An 18,223-nucleotide genomic window follows, 5' to 3' on the forward strand; every position below is an offset into this window, starting at 1 on the left:
ACGGAAAACCCGGGAAAATAGTTGATTTTCCGTTTGTTTTTCAGGGGAAGACACAGGATCGCTCCCTCCTCGCTACCAAGAGCTCATGCCCCGCCGTCACCGGGTGTCACGGTTCAAGGTCTGGCTCTCCGTGCTCAAGTTCCACCTGACGTCACCCGGTCCTCACCCGACGACCCACGCCACGCAGCAGCCGCTCGTCGACTGCAGTGCCCGCCTCCAGATCTGGGACGGCAACGTCCAATCCTCACCCTCCTGCAACGATATTTTCTGGTCAGTCTCCATTTCCTCGGCCGATATACACATTTTTATAGAGCATCCCATCCGAGAACAAGGAAGCAAAATTTTTCGTTCGTCATACTGTTGTAGAAAATCCGTAAACGGTCTATTGTCCATGCGCGTTAAATCGAAGTTTGAGTATTATTTCCATAATAGCAATCATGAGCCCTGTGGGCCTGTTATACAATACTGTTGATGGATTTTGGGACAATCGTGTTTACGAAAATTTTTCGCAATGGTAACAGTAGAAGCAAGGAGGGAAAACGGGAAACTAGGCTAAAATACACAATTAAAAAAAAACGAGACGTTTCGACTCAAAACTGAGTCATTTTCAGTCGGAAATACAATAAAATTTTAAAAAACTATGAAAACCTGAGCCCTACATGGTGGTGGCCGGGATCTGCAAAAAAAAGGGGGAAAAAATCCAATCATTTTTTTTTCGCAGATCCCGGCCATCACCATGTAGGGCTCAGGTTTTTCATGTTTTTTAAAATTTTTATTGTAACATTTCCGACTGAAAATGACTCAGTTTTGAGTCGAAACGTCTCGTTTTTTAATTGTGTATTTTAGCCTTGTTTCCCGTTTTCCCCTTGTTCTTCTGTTTCCTCAGCCTTAGGCGAATTTTTGCAAGTGGATTTCGTCGACTTTTTCAACTAGATCGAAGTTTCTCTTGTGTTAATCACTAAAGAATCATTTTCGGAATCTTTCCATAAATCATTTTTCAGAGCCCAACCTAGTCCCGCCTATTAATATTGATAGATTAAAAAGGAATATAAGAATTTTTGGAAATAGTTCCCTACTTAACAGTTCCAAATGAGAGAAAAAGACACTAAGAAGTGGCCCGAAACTGTATGAAACAAGGTGGAGAAATGGTGCTGGGTTCACACCATTTTGCGGGGAAATCAAAGCCGAGAAGTTCCAAAAATTATAATTAGAATCAAAAATAATTTTATTTTAAATTGCGATTCCAATGCAAACTGCCTGTGCTGGACACTCTCCCCCATCAGTTTTACACTGGTACTCATTAGAGTTAAAAAAAAATTATTTTTGACTCTAATTATAATTTTTGGAACTTCTTGGCTTTGATCTCCCCGCGAAATGTTGTGGACAGAGCACCATTTCTCCACCTTGTTACTTGACAGTTCCTCGACTTTGAAATCTAAGTTTTTATAAATAACTTTACTTTTGTATATAAACTACTCTTTGCGAAAAGCCTCTGGAAGATTTAATCAGTTTTGTATCATCAGCCACGAAGACATGATCATCAAAATTCAATCACTGCTCGGAACTTTCAAATTAAAATTATGCCTCTACTCATACAAGCGACGACGGGATAATATTTTCAAGTCACACTGGAAAAAAGTCACTTGGATCTAGAGTCCAGACTCTTAATAACATCGACAAGAAAAAATACTCTTGATTCAATACGATTTTTTCTTGGAACGAGGAGCCCAGCCTCTTGATCTAGGCGGATTTCCATTTGATTCAAGCAGAAAGTCCGATTGAATCAAGAGTATTTTTCTAGTCAATGTTTTTAAGAGTCTGGGCTCTAGATCCAAGCGACTTTTTCTTCCAGTGCATGAGTTTGAAGTTCCAGGCTTCAAAATCGGAACTTCGTTAATTATATATTTTGCCAAAGTTTTGAACAAATTTTTACCATCAAAAGAATCCAGTGCTCGAGAACCCTGCGCACTGAACTGGGCGAAACACGAAGAAGTCAAAGAGACGTTGTTATCGTACTGTAAGTTGCAGAAGTTGTACCCAATTTGGGAATAGCGAGCCCAAAGAGCACTGCACAGGCGGAGGTCTTTGTTTGCTTACTGTGAGCGGAATTGAAATCTGAAATGCAGTTGGGGCCCGGTGAAGCAGTCGCGAGGACCAAGTTGCCAGGATATTCGAAATTCGGAATTAGGAATTATACGGCGAGCATGACAAAACGGTTCAGGGGTCGTTTTTTGTTTTATTTTGTTTTCTTTCACCGAGACTGGGATGGAGTCATGAATAAAGTATAGTGCCGTCCGAAATTGAATGGAAATGACACTTTTCAAATTCGTTCGAATAAATTAAATTAATTGTTAAAAATAATTTGAAAAAAATCCAAGTAGATCTTGATACCACTATTTAAACTCGAAAAAGCTAGTTTTGCCTACCTTTATATTGAAGGTGTGTGAATGCGTTGGTCGATTATCTACTTTTAAATCCCGAAAATTGTATACATATTTTTTTCCTTTTGAGTTTATTTATTTTGTGAGCTTTGCTTTGTTACAATTGTCCTTAAGATAGGCTGCGGCATATGTGAAACGTTATTTGTTGAAAATTTAAAGCATCGTGGTTCATTTTATCTAACGTAAGATTAGAACTGAGTTGACTCATGAAAAAAGTAATGCAGTATATGTGCAATAAAGACTTTAGACTAATTTCACAAAATGCTCTTGGGACTTAGTATTTTGGATTTTTATTTTTTTTCTAATATCCGGGGATAAGATTAGGGGAAACTAAGTAGGAATATCTTAAAGACTGATTACTTTAATTTCGCTTGGACCCGACAATACCGTGTAGAAACAAGCAAAATCATAGGAAAAGGGGCCTGAGGTCCCTTAAATATCCCTTCGCGGATCAACACTTTTAATGCAATTTTATTAAATTTCACTTTCTTCGAAAACTGAGGGCAACAAATTTTTAAAACTCCAAAACAAAATCAAAAATTGGCCTCCGGCCAATTTATGCGCGGCGCTTCGCGCCGCGTACCGGCGCTACGCGCCGGCATTTGGGGGGCTTCGCCCCCCCATCCGCTTAGCGGATTGGTGCGGGGACCGCACGGGACTTTCTCGCTCGAGCCGGCGCTTCGCGCCGGCATAGACACTTTTACTGGAATATTTAGAAAAATACTGCCAATTTTACAAAATCATAAAGTTTGATTGGAATTTTGATCACAGGATAATAGTTATGAAATTTTTATTCAAACCATTGAACTTCATTGTAAATGTCTTCGCGATATGTGGTGAATTCATATATTCGGACTCGACTTGTTGATTTTATGAGGCATCTTCAATTAAATATGTAATTGATTAACTAAGTCTCCTGTCAAAGATGGCGATCCGTAAAAATCTTAGCTTTTCTACGATTCATTAGGATCCATTAGATTCATTGACATCATACTTCAGATACGATTTTATATTATAATCTCTCCTTAAGCACGGTCAAAAGCCATCAAATATCTACTTGAATGGGTAGAATGACTATTCGATGTTCAAATAGTCTTAAAACTAAACGGTTTTCGCTTAGCATCTCCCAAATTTTAAATTTGGCGGGCGAATCTACCTGCTGGAAGGTTCACGACACGCCCGCCAGGAGCGCCATCTCCTTACCGCGTATCCCCGTAACTCAAAGCGAAAACAATAGAGAGCGCCATCGACAAACGTCAACGAGAGACAAGTCAACAAACGTCACGTTATAACAATTATAACCTCCTTCATTAACAAGCATTAAATCAGTCATATTTGTGCCGAATTATTACATTATATTTGTGCTTAGTACCTCGTAAAAAGGAACCGCAAAAGATGGAATCTGCCGGGATTCTAAATTCATTAACAACAAACATATTAGTTTTTAATAAAGATCTAAGTGTCAGTTCTTGGCGTTAGCTTGATGATTCATAGTACCTTTGTAATGTGAGTATGTATCTAATTAGTTGTCTAATTTTGCTTTGTGATTACCTACGGAGTAATTTTGGAAATAGTATATGATGCATTATATAATGCATTTGAATTCCTAGGTTTCACCTGACTCAAAGCGTTTGCTGCTATTATCTAGAAGCGCTCCGACTCATTTATCAGAGAATTGAGCGTTTCCTATCGGCCCCTCTGCAATTATGAGATTAGTCCATGAATCCTTTAGGAACTTAAATTAATGACTCAGATGGTGCTTTTGAGCCAACTTTCAAAGAATTAAAGGCATTTTTTCAAAATCTACAGTCCATGAGCTCTCCGTGTGACCGAAGTGCTCTCCTCGCTATATGACGCGTAACCCTTCAATTTTTAGTTTAGTCCAAAGACCTCGTAGGAACTTAAATTAATGAACCAGGTGGTGCTCTGATGCCAACTTTCGAAGAATTGAAGGCATTTTATTTTATTTTTTTTCAAATTTACAGTCCTTGAAAATGAGCTGTTTCGCGGAGCAAAGTGCCCTACTTTTGGGCCTCGTATCTCTTGAATTTTGAGTTTAGTCCAAAGATCTTTTTGGAACTTAAATTAATGACCCAGGTGATGTGCTTGATGCCCATTGTTAAAGAATTAAAGACATTTTTCAAAATTTACAGTCTTTCAAAATGAGCTTTCCGTGTGATTTTGCTAAAAATGGACAATTGAGCGTAGCCCCCCCAAATTTTAGCGTACCTCAAAATCGTTGAACGTGCATAAGGAGACCATAGATATGGTGTCCTGTGCCAATTTTGAATGAAATCGAACAGATAGATTCTGAGATATCGCTGTAGACAGATTTGGGGGACGCCACACGGACGGACACACATTTTTTCAAGTATGGTTATTTTTACTCCTGGGACCTTAAAACGTCTAGAAATGATGAAATTTCAACTTTTTTTTTTTTTTTTTTTTTGGAGGATGACAATACTTCCTCTCTACCCTATGGGAGCGAGAAAGTAAAAAACCCGGCTAAAATGTATACTAACTTTGAATGCAATCTACCATTTTGGATATTTTTTACCGTGTAACTTCGGCAATATAAGAGCACATGCTGTGCTCCCTACGAGTCAGGAGTCAGCATTTGACAATGCTCGCGGTTGCCAAACTTAAAGGAAAACCATTATTTTGCAAGACAGGAACGATCTCTTGACTTGGCGTACACCGGAAATAGAAATCACTTTGAATCAAGTAGTAGTTGTCGGATTAAAAACGGCTACGAGTAAACGGTTAACTTGATTTAAGAGTGGGTCGAATAGAATCAACCCGGCTAACGGTTAGCTTAGTTACACCTCAGGTTGATTCTATCTGACTTCTTGGACCAAGTGAACTGCCGCATTGTTGCCGTTTTTAACCCGTCCTAGAAACATGTTTTGTTGGAATAAGTTAAGAAACTTTCAGATTTCAAAAGAAACTCTCTAAAAACGAAATTTTAAAATAATCCGAGCCCAGAAACCTTTCTTTTTTTGTTCATAAAATTGCCTCCTTAACTCTCAGAAGTTTTGTATCACCTCATAATAGTAAAGTTTGAACACAAAATTTACATAAGTTTTACCTACAATTTTTTATATTAAATTTATACAAATCTTGTATACAATTTTATTTTTGTATATTGCAAATATTGAAGTTCATTTTTCATACAGCGTCAATATGAGAGATTTTCAGAACTTGACACAATTTTGATGCCACTATTCGCCATAACTTTTTCTCTTTTTCAAATTTTCCATACATCGTTGTTTCTCTGACGAAAGAACGTAACTTAAGTTCAATGTTGCAAAATTTTCCCGCGCTAATTACGCTTTAACCAGGAGAGGTCTAGAAACCTCAAATTGAAAATTTCACTGCTTGATATCTCTGATCTCAAGTAAAAATCATACAAACTTTCAACAGAAACTACATACGTACGTCCTTGTAAAAAAATTGAATTTTGAATTTCAATATTGCAATCTCGGAATGAGATTACGTTCCTACGTCCAGGAAAAGGCGATATTTAGTTGAAAAAGAACGAAAATGGTTTTATAACTCGGCAAATTTTGAAAATCGGACGTATTTATTCTAAAAAGAACTTTGTGCGTAGGATTTTCGTGCAACATAGTTCCTTTTAGAGTAAATACGTCCGATCTTCCACGTTTTTAAAGTCAAAATTTAACAGTCAATGCTGAGAAAAGTAAACTGCGATAAGAGGAAAATTAAAAATATTAACCTAACCAAAAATTTGAAACCAAAGCCTCAATGACAATTCATTATTACTAATTTAATTGTAAATCCAAGAAAAGGAGGACCCAGCAACACTTAGACCACAAACTAATACTATCAGCTTTTTTAAGCAAATCTATCTGATTTAATTTGAGTTGATTGATGTAAAAAACGCTGATTTGTAAAACGCCACGCTGTGGGGTATCGTCAACTTGCTTCAACACAAAGTGAACTTTTTTCAATAAAAATCTGACAACGGTTTGTGGAAAGAGTCTTGGCTTCGCGAGCGAGAGCCGACTACTCAAACGGTGATCTTTCGCGATAGGTGCATTGTCGAACTTTCCGCGGAGAAACGGGCTCCGTTCGGCGGAATAATGGAGGAGACTGCCGGTTGAAAGCAGTGCCGTTTAGAGTAAAAGCTTTCGCCGTGAAAGTTTAAACACCGCAGGTGAAGCCCGAGCGGCGCGACACGTAACGCTCGGGGGTCCCGCGAGAGCGCGCCCTTGACCCGTCGTGTGCTCCAATTAGTCGGGGTCGCCGTGAGAGAGCTATGGAGGAGTCACTCCTCCGTAAAGAGTTCTTCCTCTTTGCATCCTTTTCCAGGAACTGCTAATGATGGGCCAAATTAGAGACGACTGCTTGGATCTAGGAGACGTCGCACAGTGGATCGAGTCAATAGAGACATATTTCTGTCAAAACTGAGTTCGCAGTATTTTTTATAATTTTTTTTTCTGGCATGGGAAATTGGAGAAAAATGGATTTAAAAGTGAGAAAATGTGCCGCCTTATTACGTCATCTGGCAGCCATTTTCCATTTGAGCACATGTATTTTAGGAGATTGAGTTACTTTGTCATATTTCAGCCAATAATTGTCCAATTTAGAAACCAAGGATATTTTCGTACTCAGTTTTCCCAGCAGTATAATTTTAAAGATGAAATTTACAAAATTTCAGACACCTGCAAATTCTCGGTGGACGTATTTCTGCCAAACAGAACTATGTGCATTAAGACATGAGCCCTGAGACCCATATGACTATATGCATAATATGTAGTTCTGTTTGGCAGAAATACGTCCATAGAGAACTCGCAGGTGTCTGAAATTTTGTAAATTTCATCTTTAAAATGATACCGCTGGGAAAACTGAGTACGAAAATATCCTTGGTTTCTAAATTGGACAATTATTGGATGAAATATGACGAAATAACTAAATCTCCTAAAATACATGTGCTCAAATGGAAAATGGCCGCCGGATGACGTCATGAGGCGGTACATTTTCTCACTTTTAAATCTATTTTTATCCAATTTCCCATGCCAGAAAAAATAATAAAAAATACTGCGAACTCAGCTCATTAAGCACTCTTAGATGAAGCAATACAATTTTTGTGTGCAAATTCTCCATTAGAGAGGTCGGCCATGAAATTTTTGAATAAAATTGCAAATTTTGATTTTTATTTCGACACATTTTAAATTTTAAGGGGTGCCTCCAGAGGGAAATTCCACGAAGCAACCAATGGTTCACTTTTAGAACCTCAAAGCATTGCATAAACAGAGTTATGAGCGTTTAGAGTTTCCAAATTTTGTCCGACCTCTCCTATTGATTCGATTCACTGTGCGTCTTCAGGTCTGACATGATAGCGAAGAGAGCCGTTAGTGCAAAAATGAAGTTTTGAGAAAATATGCTCGGAAGCTTCTGAGCGGAAAATTTTATCGCAAGAATTCTCCTTACTCTGTTTAACTTCCACCAATAATCCAAAAGACTCTTGGAAATTGTGTTGATAATTAATAATCGACCGATTTTTTTTCAATGGGGCAGGTGCGCTGGTCACAGAATCGTGTTTTGATGCTTGGTTCTTTTAGGTTATCTGAAAATAATAAGATCTAGCCGAACAGCAAGTTTCTACGTTCAATTTTAGCCGAGATCTAGCTTTTGGACTTCCTTTGAGTAAGAGACACTATTGGAGAATCTTTGCAAGACCTAATACCACTTACCAAGTTATGAGTTTCCGCTCTTTGAGTGATGTATTCATAATAGACCTCTGGACAGGGTATGAATTAAAGCATAGTATGTTACATGTATTCTCTTCAAAACACGAGAAAAACAAATCATACAAAGGAAAATCTGGAAAACAACTCCAGAACAAGATATTGGTGTTTACAAATTAACGTTGGTTCAATGGAAAAAATACATATCGACGATGAAACTACCAAACCACGTATCTCGGTTTGCGACGTCGCAGACTTCCTGTCATACTTTATTTTTTAAATAAAAAACTACTTAGCATCCAGTCTTGAAAATTTCTATGATTTTTCCTCTTTGTGCGGAGAAAATTCCGTGAAAATTTCAAGGAATGATATTGATTTGGTCTACTTCAAAAAAATAAAATGTGAGCGTAGATTTTTAAACACCGCAAACGAGATACGTGGTTTGGTAGTTTCACCGTCGATATGACGTCGTTTGTGTAGTCGAACTTCCATTTGGTCCGTACATAAAATATTTTTCAATATCTCGTGCAGGACATGAAATTCGAACTTTCAAAGTTGCGTGAATAATCTACGTGAAACATTCGAAGAGGAAACTTGTGAATTTCTCATGTAGTTTAGACCTTGCCTAGCGCTCCATTCTTCTCAGGGGCCGTTCTGAAAATATGTAACCCTGAAAATTGAATCTATACACTCCCCATTCGTTTCCATAATGAGCCCTTGACAAAGAAGTGCTACCTCCCTACCAAAAAAAATCAAAAATCAAATCAAAAAAAATCGCAAAGCCGAAAATGAAAATATTCATACATATAAATTGAAGAAGCTTTGTTAAAAAGAACGGTTTCTCTCTGGAAACGAGCATCTCTGGAGAATGACTCAGTGTCAAAGTAGGTTAAATTGATATCATTGTGTTTTTGTGAAAACTTGCTCATATCTATAGAAAGCACTCATGTACCGATTTAGCTTGTATCTGTTTATCAAGAAAAGCACACAAGGATACTTTTGATCGAGAGTAGGCGCCAGTGGCGAAGTGTAAATGATCGATTATTATCGATATCTCCCCATTTAAAGTAACAGTAAAGAATCGATTATTAAGGTGTTAGTTGCGCACAACATGTTGATCGATACTTTGCCATCGGTTTAAAGGACAGATCAATCGATATATCGCAAAGCACGCCACGCCACTGGTACGCCACTGGTACGCCACTGGTACGCCACTGGTACGCCACTGGTACGCCACTGGTACGCCACTGGTACGCCACTGGTACGCCACTGGTACGCCACTGGTACGCCACTGGTACGCCACCATTCATAATTTATTTCTCAGTAGTGTTCGCGTTTTCTTGAAACTGCATCTATTCCAATTAAGCTTTACTGCTCTTCCAGAGCTCTACGATATTCTCTTGAGAAGTTGTAAGTAATCCGTCGAAGTTTATATTAAATTGTACCTGAGAAGTGGCAATATTGTTCGAGCTCTTGACCTAAAGAAATGCTTTTCTCTTAATGTTTCTAAGGTTCAAGTGCAGAAATTCTCCTTCATCCTCTCAAATGGTTTAAGTTTTCGAATGTTAAGTCGTCTCTCATCAGATTATATTCGTAAAATTATTTTTTTGTTGGTTATGATGGAATTTTTTATTGGTTCATGTCAAAGGATCCTCTCCTCTGAGAAAAGCTTGTAAAAATCTAATGAAAAGCAACTTTATAACAAGGTGAAAGACGACCGCTGAAAGTTTTCTCCGTAGGTTATGAGTGCCCACTTGAGGTGAAAAAATCACTCATAACAAGGCACTTTACTATTTCTGCTGATGTCGAATTTCGAATAATTTTCACCCGGTCAAACCCCTGGTGGAAAAATATAGATATGATGGGAAAATTGGCACAATTTAGATTAGTAATTATTCCTTTTTCCGATTAGCCGGCTGCTGCGGGCGGAAAAAGTTTGCTCATTTCTGCACCTCTTATCGGACAAAAAAGTCACGTTTTTGCGCTTTGAGTTTTTCAATTCATTTTTTACGGGTTTGTTGTTTCCTACTTTGTACGTATTTATATTATGCGTTAACGTGTTTTCCACCCGAGCACGGGGGAGGGAAGGGAACGCTCTGATGTGGCTTCCGATTATCCAGTAATTTTTCATCCGGAAAAGGTACTGTCACATGTTGTCAAATCGTAGGGTTTTACTTTCAATATGCGGAATATCGTTGGAAAAATGGGAAATAATACGGTTCTCGGCGTAAGACTTTTTCGTCAGAATGCGCGATCAACCAATTCAAAAGGTACACATTTAAGATATCTTCACTCTGATCGCCCTGGTAAAAATCGGCGATTAGAGCTGCGTTTCAAAATACGTTTCAAAATTTCAAAATTATGCAGCCGGGCTATTGCCGGGCTTTACACTTTATCGCCTGGCTGTTGCTTTTTCGCCATCGATTTTAAAAGGCTATAAGAAATTGTGTAGAAATGTGTGTGCTTTGGAAATCGTTAAGTCTGATACGGAACCAACTTCATATTTACAAAACACACATTATATTTTCCTTTAATACATATTTTTTTTTCATCAATTAAAATGAGAATAATCCATACAGGATGTGCAAAAATTTCAAAATCATGAGTTGAATAACGCTGACTCCGCCAGATTAAATATTAGAGCCTAACACAAAACGGAGCGGCGCGGCGGCGCACTGGCGCCTACAAACCTAACAGGGATACTTCACGCATTGCGCAACGCGTGAAGTATCCCTGTTAGGTTTGTAGGCGCCAATGCGTGTTTCGCGCTGGCTGCCCGCCTGCCACGGCGCACGGTGGATCGAGTCAATGGTACAGGTCGGTCATGGGCGATTCGGGCGAATCGCATTTTTTAAGGGTCAAAAGTGTTCCTCAAGAGTTATATTTTAAGGATCTGACATTGATTTGGAACGAAACATGTTCATTTTTGTGACCGAAGGCATCAAAGAGGGGCTTTGCGTAACTTTTTATTTTAGCGACAAATCGTCCGAGTCTTTCTATTCCATTTAACTTGCTTCTGTTTAAATTAATTCTAATTTCATTGACATATTCTTGTTCTTCAGAGTCTGGAGAACACATTGCACTAGTAATTTTAGCGGCTCTGGTGCTTGCACTAGAGCTGCTATTCCGGACGGTCCCAGCTGGGGAGTATCAATGCAGCATGTTACATTGTAGAGACCGCGCGTTGGTTGATGGGAATCGGCGCCATTTTCGGCTATGTTCCTTGTCATGACTTTATTTTATTGCATACTGTTTTATTGTTAGTCAATGCTATGTTGTGTATTGTATTTTTGGAATCATGGTGATACAGTCAACAATTCAAAACTTGTTTGTGCTTTTATCTCGTGATGGAAAAAATGTACTTTACGTTCAAAATTTGAAAATTTGAATTTTAAAGTTTTCGCGGTTAAGGAAGCTTTAACCACTGGGTTGGAGCTCCCTAGTCATATTACTTGATATCAGCTGATAGCAAACAAAGGTTACCAGGGAAACCGTAAACGTCTAACAACTATCGTGGCCATCGGGGCGATTCGACAGTTTGAATCGTTTTCGTTGATTGAATCGACAGTTGTCGGATTGTACATCAATGACAAAATGTGTCTAGGCCCTCATTCTTGACTACAACTACTGCCCCCAGAGCCGCTCTCCGACGCCAATGCGTTGGAGCTTCCTGCTTGTTTTGTATTCGGCCCATTTTTCTAATGATTATGTTTGCGCTAATGTGCTCATCTCTAAAAGCGAAAAAAAAAAGTTTAGGTAAACTTTTAACTACCCATCCGCCACCATCCGCCAGAAAAATTTGTACAGGCATGTTCGTAGGAGTCCTGAGAATACGATCCCGCAAAATTTGGGTGCCACTTTGCGCCACTTTGACCGTGACGTCACTTTTTCTGTTGCGTTCCGAGATTGTGCGCGAGCCTTATCTCGAAAATCAAGCGACCGGTGAGCTGCCGCGGCACTTAGCTTGCTTCTGTTTAAATTAATGCTAGTTTCATTGACATATTCTTGTTCTTCAGAGTCTGGAGAACACATTGCACTAGTAATTTTTTGTATTCGGCCCATTTTTCTAATGATTATGTTTGCGCTAATGTGCTCATCTCTAAAAGCGAAAAAAAAAGTTTAGGTAAACTTTTAACTACCCATCCGCCACCATCCGCCAGAAAAATTTGTACAGGCATGTTCGTAGGAGTCCTGAGAATACGATCCCGCAAAATTTGGGTGCCACTTTGCGCCACTTTGGCCGTGACATCACTTTTTCTGTTGCATTCCGAGATTGCGCGCGAGCTTTATCTCGAAAATCAAGCGACCAGTGAACTCTCGTAACTGCTAAATGACCCAGGTAGGTATGATTCCTGTTCATCAGAAACTGAAAAACAAGTTTCACCATCAAGACGTGCTCTTTGGCCCGTTGTTCGTATTTTCATATTTATATATTTCCTAAACTACATATCTATAGGAGAACTAAAAAAAAAAAATCGGGCATATTTTCACTCGGACATCCCTTTATATTCCTTATAGAAAGAATTTTTGGGACGTATGCGTAGATAGCTAGCTTGAGGAAACTTTTAGCAAGTAACCCCCCCCCCCCTTTACTTGCCTGGCCCCTGACTATGATGCCATTTTATCTGTTGGCCTCCGCGATCGCGCGCGACCGGTCACTGGTGAACTCTGATAACTGATGCTTCTTTCAAATACGTACATATTTTTTAATTTTTCACCTACTTCGATGTAAACAAAGTGCAGTTAGTGCGAAACTAATTACACTGCGAGTACGTTTTAACGTTACAAGCCCGGGAAATTTTGGAATTTTTGCGGTTTTTTGCGTTGCTTGTTTTTTAAGTTTGATGCGGTTTGAGAGCGGAAGACGAGGATGAGAGTGATGGGGAATTGAATATGAAGAAGAAGAATAAGGAGAAGCAGATGACAGATGACTGTTACATGTTTAAATTTTTTTTTCTTTTCTTTTTTTTCTAGCCATCTAGTGTTTTTCCTACTCTAAGTCCCTGTTCCGTCCTCTGAATGTAAATATGAATTTAAAGTAAAAGTGGTCTTGAATATTTTCAAAGAATTCATAAATGTATTTCATTTGTTTTTTCACCGATCTTTATGCATAAGAATGATATCTTATGACAAAGTTTCGAAATTAACTTTGCAATGAAGGGAATGATTTATCTGATGCAGCAGCTCATAACTGGGGAGGTATTTTTGCGTATTTGTGACACTTATTAGTAAGTTTTCATAATTTTATTCATAATTTATCCTCTTCCATCATGAAAAATTAAAAACTCCGTCCTACGAAGTAAAACACAGACGCCTAAACTTTGCACCTGTATAGTTTTCCCGACAAAATGCACAAATACGGGTCTTCAGGTACGTTGTTCACAAAAAATAACATCAAAAATGAATTCTACGCGAAAAATTACATGAGATAAGTGGTACATAATCGATCAAATGACCAGGAATATTCGTTATCCTCGTAACATTGGAAGCGCAACGCTCCATGACCGACCTCTCCCATTGACTCGATCCACCGTGCGGCGCTTGAAGCAACTATTTTACACCAGAGGTATTGCACAGTATCATACGAAACTGAAGGCGCTCTAATATATTAGTAATGTCAAGCATCCATCAAAAGTACGGAGCTTTCCTCGCAAAATAAATCCAGATACTACGGCCCAAAAAGAGAGCAGTATTCCAAAAACTCACTAAGTCCTCGCATCCGTAATTAGTCACGTTCAGCATACACTTTATCGCCTGGCTGTTGCTTAATCGCCATCGCCGATGAAAGGCTATAAGAAATTGTGTAGCCGGCTATAGAAGCTATTGGAAATCTTATAGCCGGCTGTAGGTCTATGGTATTTTGGAACACAGATTCTACTGCCAATTTTTACCAGGCTCTTGTTTTGGGAGTAAATAATAATAGAAGAAGACATTATTAAAGAGAACATCAAAAGTGTATACCTGGTGCGCTTTTCTTACACAGAATATAATTTGCAATAAGTTTGCAACTTTTTTAAGGATTTTAGAGGTGGACAAAAATACGCTAGAACTATGTTACGTGGTAATTACTATTTTGACAAAATATTTCAACCCGTCTCGCTATGTAAGTTTCATTATCATTCGAGCCCTAATTTCATGAATGAAATGAAACCTATTAAAAAATATAGTAAAAAGAAAAATATCAATTGTGAACCTGCAGAGATGCATATCTTGGTTTGCGGCGTTGCAGACTTCCTGTCGTACTTTATTTCTACATGGAAAACTGCTGAACGTCATTTTTTACTTTCTCGCTCCCCTAGGGTAGAGAGGAAGTATTGTTTATAATTTCAGTGATTTTTCTTCTCTTTATAAGGAATATTTTGTTAACACTTCAAGGCAGGGGAAGGAGGCTTAATGAGACATAAGACAGAATAATTAAAGCTGTCACTTGCACCACCGAAAGACGCAAAATTAGGAATTAGAATATTTTTACTCTGTGAATCCGAGATTTTGCCACCTTTTCTTTTTGGGCGCTTCTGGGTACCAGATGCGCCCTTTCCAACCGTTCGACTCCCCCGATGTAACATGTACTATACTACATGCCCTTTTGCCTTATGGGTAATGACGCCATTCTGGTACACCCGGGAAAATTGGATTTTTTTCTGCATCTGGTATTCGTAAAAGTTTTCGTGAAATGTTTTGCTTTTAAGCATAACAATCTCGCACGGACGTATTACCTGGTTAAAGTATTTTAGGGCCTCCTTATGCTTTAAATACTTATATCCGAGGCAGTACTTTCAGATCGATTTGAAAATATTACGAACAGTCACGTGATCTCTTCATTTTAGTGACGTATTACTGTGCTACTTTGTGATTGGTTCATTTTCTTGGCGCAGCATCGACACGTCAGCTGTTTGCGGCATTGAGCGGAAGGTTTAAGGTTATGTCATGGACCAAGAGAATGAATAAGGACCCCCAACTCCAGTTAGCGGAGACATTAGCGCTGCCGGCGTTCACGCCGTGAATATGGGTCCAGCCAGCGCCGATGTCACCGCCGGCCGGCCGGTCCCTCTCTTCTCCGCGACCCGCGCTTCCCCACCCACTGCTGAACTCCTCTTCACGCGGCCCCGCTCCCCCACGACCTGCGCGCCCTACCTCGCGGCGTCGCGACGCCGCTGTCCGCTAGATCGCGTTGACGCACCAGCTTTAGAGGTTCCGCCGCTCTTTCCCGTCGTCTGATTTACAGTGCATCCTTTATGTTTCCATTCACCACCAACTTAGATTCATCACAAAGTACTTGTGGAAAGTTTCAGATCTTCGCGATCAATCTGAAATTTTAAGGGTTTTGCGGTTAAAGAATCTCAATTTAAATTCCAGCTTCGTCAGTCTTAGGGTACAAAGCAAGGCGGATAAAGAATGGTGGTCGCATTTCGATTTTGGCTGCCATCTTGAAGCGTTGTGACGTCAGGAGGGTACGGGTTATGCCGTGCAATCCGAGGTTGAGTCGGCCCCCCCGGCCTCGGCCAGCCCATGTACCCGATGTACCCGATACCGTGTGACGTCCAGAGGGTACGAAATGCGACCACCATTCTTTATCCGCCTTGGGTACAAAGGTTGGTGGTAATATGCTACGTCAAAGAAGCGCCCTTCAACGCTTGGGCGTTGGAACTGCTTGTTTGTAATTTTTTCCGTACCAATGTTTAAAAAATCGCAATATTTGCCGTCACTTGTCGCGACCCGTGTTTCTCTCCCTCCCACTTGAATTCGACCCTGCATGTAGGTAGCAATCCATGTTTTTACATGATCCACATTTTCCCAAACGATGAAGTTTGCTCATTAAGTCATTATTTCTGCTTGCAGTGATAAAGAACTGAGTCACGGTGCCATCGTCTACGCTGGAGGTCAGAATCTGACGTTATTAGCAAGATACTGCAAGGACAGTATCCCCCGATCTTGCGACCATTCAATCCTACGAAATCACTCGAGGCCTTGTTCACGGGCGGAAAGCTTCTTGTCGTCCGCTGACACCCTTACGCTTGACTTCAAAGTCGCTGAATCTACATCACTCAGGTATTTCTTCATTCTTTCCCCGCTCATTTAACCTAGCGCATTGAGAAAAACTCCAGTGGCGTGGCGTGAATTGCGATATATCAATTGTTATGCCATTTAAACACATGATAAAGAATCGATTATTAAGGTGTCCGCTGCGAACACCCTGTTTATCGATCCTTATCTATAGGTTTAAATGGCCGATCAGTCGATATATCGCAAAGCACGCCACGCCACGCCACTGGAAAACTCATATTGGTTTTAACATGAATTTTGCTTGTAAGTTGCACGAAGTTCTGCTTGTGTCAAAATGTGTTCTCTAATTGCACCGAGGCCAGAATAAAATTGAGGGGTTAGGTGCAAAAAAGGCCCGAGTAGCAAAATCACGGTTCCTCAAAGCAGGGATTGGATATTTCATTACGGTACCAGTTTGTTACATTATCAGGTATAACATTGGTTGAGGTAAAAAAAAAGTTAGTCACATCGTCAAGTTTCAGTAAGCATGATTAATAGACAGAAAGATCCTGTTGGAAATGAGAAAGAATAGTAATAGAAAAGGTACACTTTGGCCATTTTCGCATAAAACGACTAATTTGAGAAGTACACTTGTGTTTAAATGCCTGATACTTGGGCCGTTTTTACATAGAATCACTTATACTTGGGATTAACCTACGTGAGATGCAAATACGGGGTTCCAAAAAAAAAAGAAAACAAAACATTGAAAGAAAAAGTTGATTTTTTTTAAAAACGGTGCATAAAAATTGAAAATTTGTCCACATAATAATGACAATAATGCTCGGGTCATTTTTGCACCTGTTTCATCAATTATGTGAATAAGGCAAGTAAGGTATAAGAACTACATTTTGCAATAAGGATATGAAAAAACGGATACGTAGTGGTTGTTTTGTGTCTCCTCTAGCCTTGTATACCAATTTGTCTTTTGTATTTTAGTGTGTTTTGCAATAAGACAATACTATTTCTGGCTTATAACCAAAGTACCTCTCTGTGTAGGGAAACCGATAGCACTTGAGTCTATAGCCCTGGATGGACGATCAAATTCCGAACCAATTCCGATCAAAGTAGACATGCTGATGACTGGTGGTCACCATCTACCATCAAATTTTGACGGGCCGCACTTTTTTGTTCAAAGTAAGATCAGAACGGAGTGCCACCATTCATCATTTCCTGCCAAGGGAAACATTTCTGCCAAGTTTTCATTTTAAAATGAAGCAAATTAATGAGTTTAAGAATGATGACTCCCGACCCTTTGATGCTACTTTGATCGGAATTGGTTCGGGAATTTGATCGTCTATCCAGGGCTGTTTTCAAAATGATATTTTGATTTTTTAAAAAATAAAAAAAATACTGAGCCTTTCGCGAGAGAGAAAATGAATGAAAATCGAAAATGTGTATAAATCGGATTAATTCTGCTTCGAGAACAATCAACATGCAGCGCAAAATGTGGCACAAACGCTTGGTTTCCGACAAACTTTTGCTCGAAAACGACAAATAACCGAACCGTTTAGTCTCCTGCTGTACACAACTCCAGCCAAGGGATTCCCATGGCAACTAAACGGTCCAATTGTTAAAAGCTGAGCTTTCGCTTTGGTGAAAAACTTTCTAACGAAGAGGAGACGTTGATGCAGTTGATGCAGCTTTTCGCAGCGGCGGGAAATCGAGGCTCGACTCTTACGTCAATGGTAACGAGTTTATGTTTTTGTTTAGTCGTCCCGGATTTGTTCTTCGTTGGAATTACCGTTCGCTCAGCGTAAACAGTTCAAGCTTGATTGGAGCAGTAAGTTTTGTGCCGGCTTAATAGAACGAAAACCGGATAATTGCTTCCTGTATATCTGAGGTGGAAAAGTTAAACCGCGGTAAAGCTTTACTCGGATAATGGTATGAGCTTCTCCGAAATAATTACCGTGGTCAGCACCGAAAGCACCAATCATTCTTCTTTTCCTTTTTTAAAAAATGCAATACGCCCTTCTACTGCGGTAAATGGATCGAATCAGGCATTATTGGCGGGACTTTAATGAACTGATT

General features: G+C 39.5%; 1 protein-coding gene across 1 annotated transcript in view; it reads left to right on the plus strand.

The window, feature by feature from the left end:
- Nucleotides 1-18,223, plus strand: part of LOC109030132 (uncharacterized) — a 135,432-nt gene that overhangs the window by 80,728 nt on the left and 36,481 nt on the right. Inside the window, exons 9-10 of the mRNA XM_072303131.1 lie at nt 45-270; nt 15,992-16,201. Coding sequence (XP_072159232.1) covers nt 45-270; nt 15,992-16,201 — 436 coding nt within the window. The remainder of the gene's footprint in view (nt 1-44; nt 271-15,991; nt 16,202-18,223) is intronic.

Source organism: Bemisia tabaci, chromosome 8 (genome assembly GCF_918797505.1).
Source record: "Bemisia tabaci chromosome 8, PGI_BMITA_v3".
Classification (NCBI taxonomy): Eukaryota; Metazoa; Arthropoda; class Insecta; order Hemiptera; family Aleyrodidae; genus Bemisia; species Bemisia tabaci.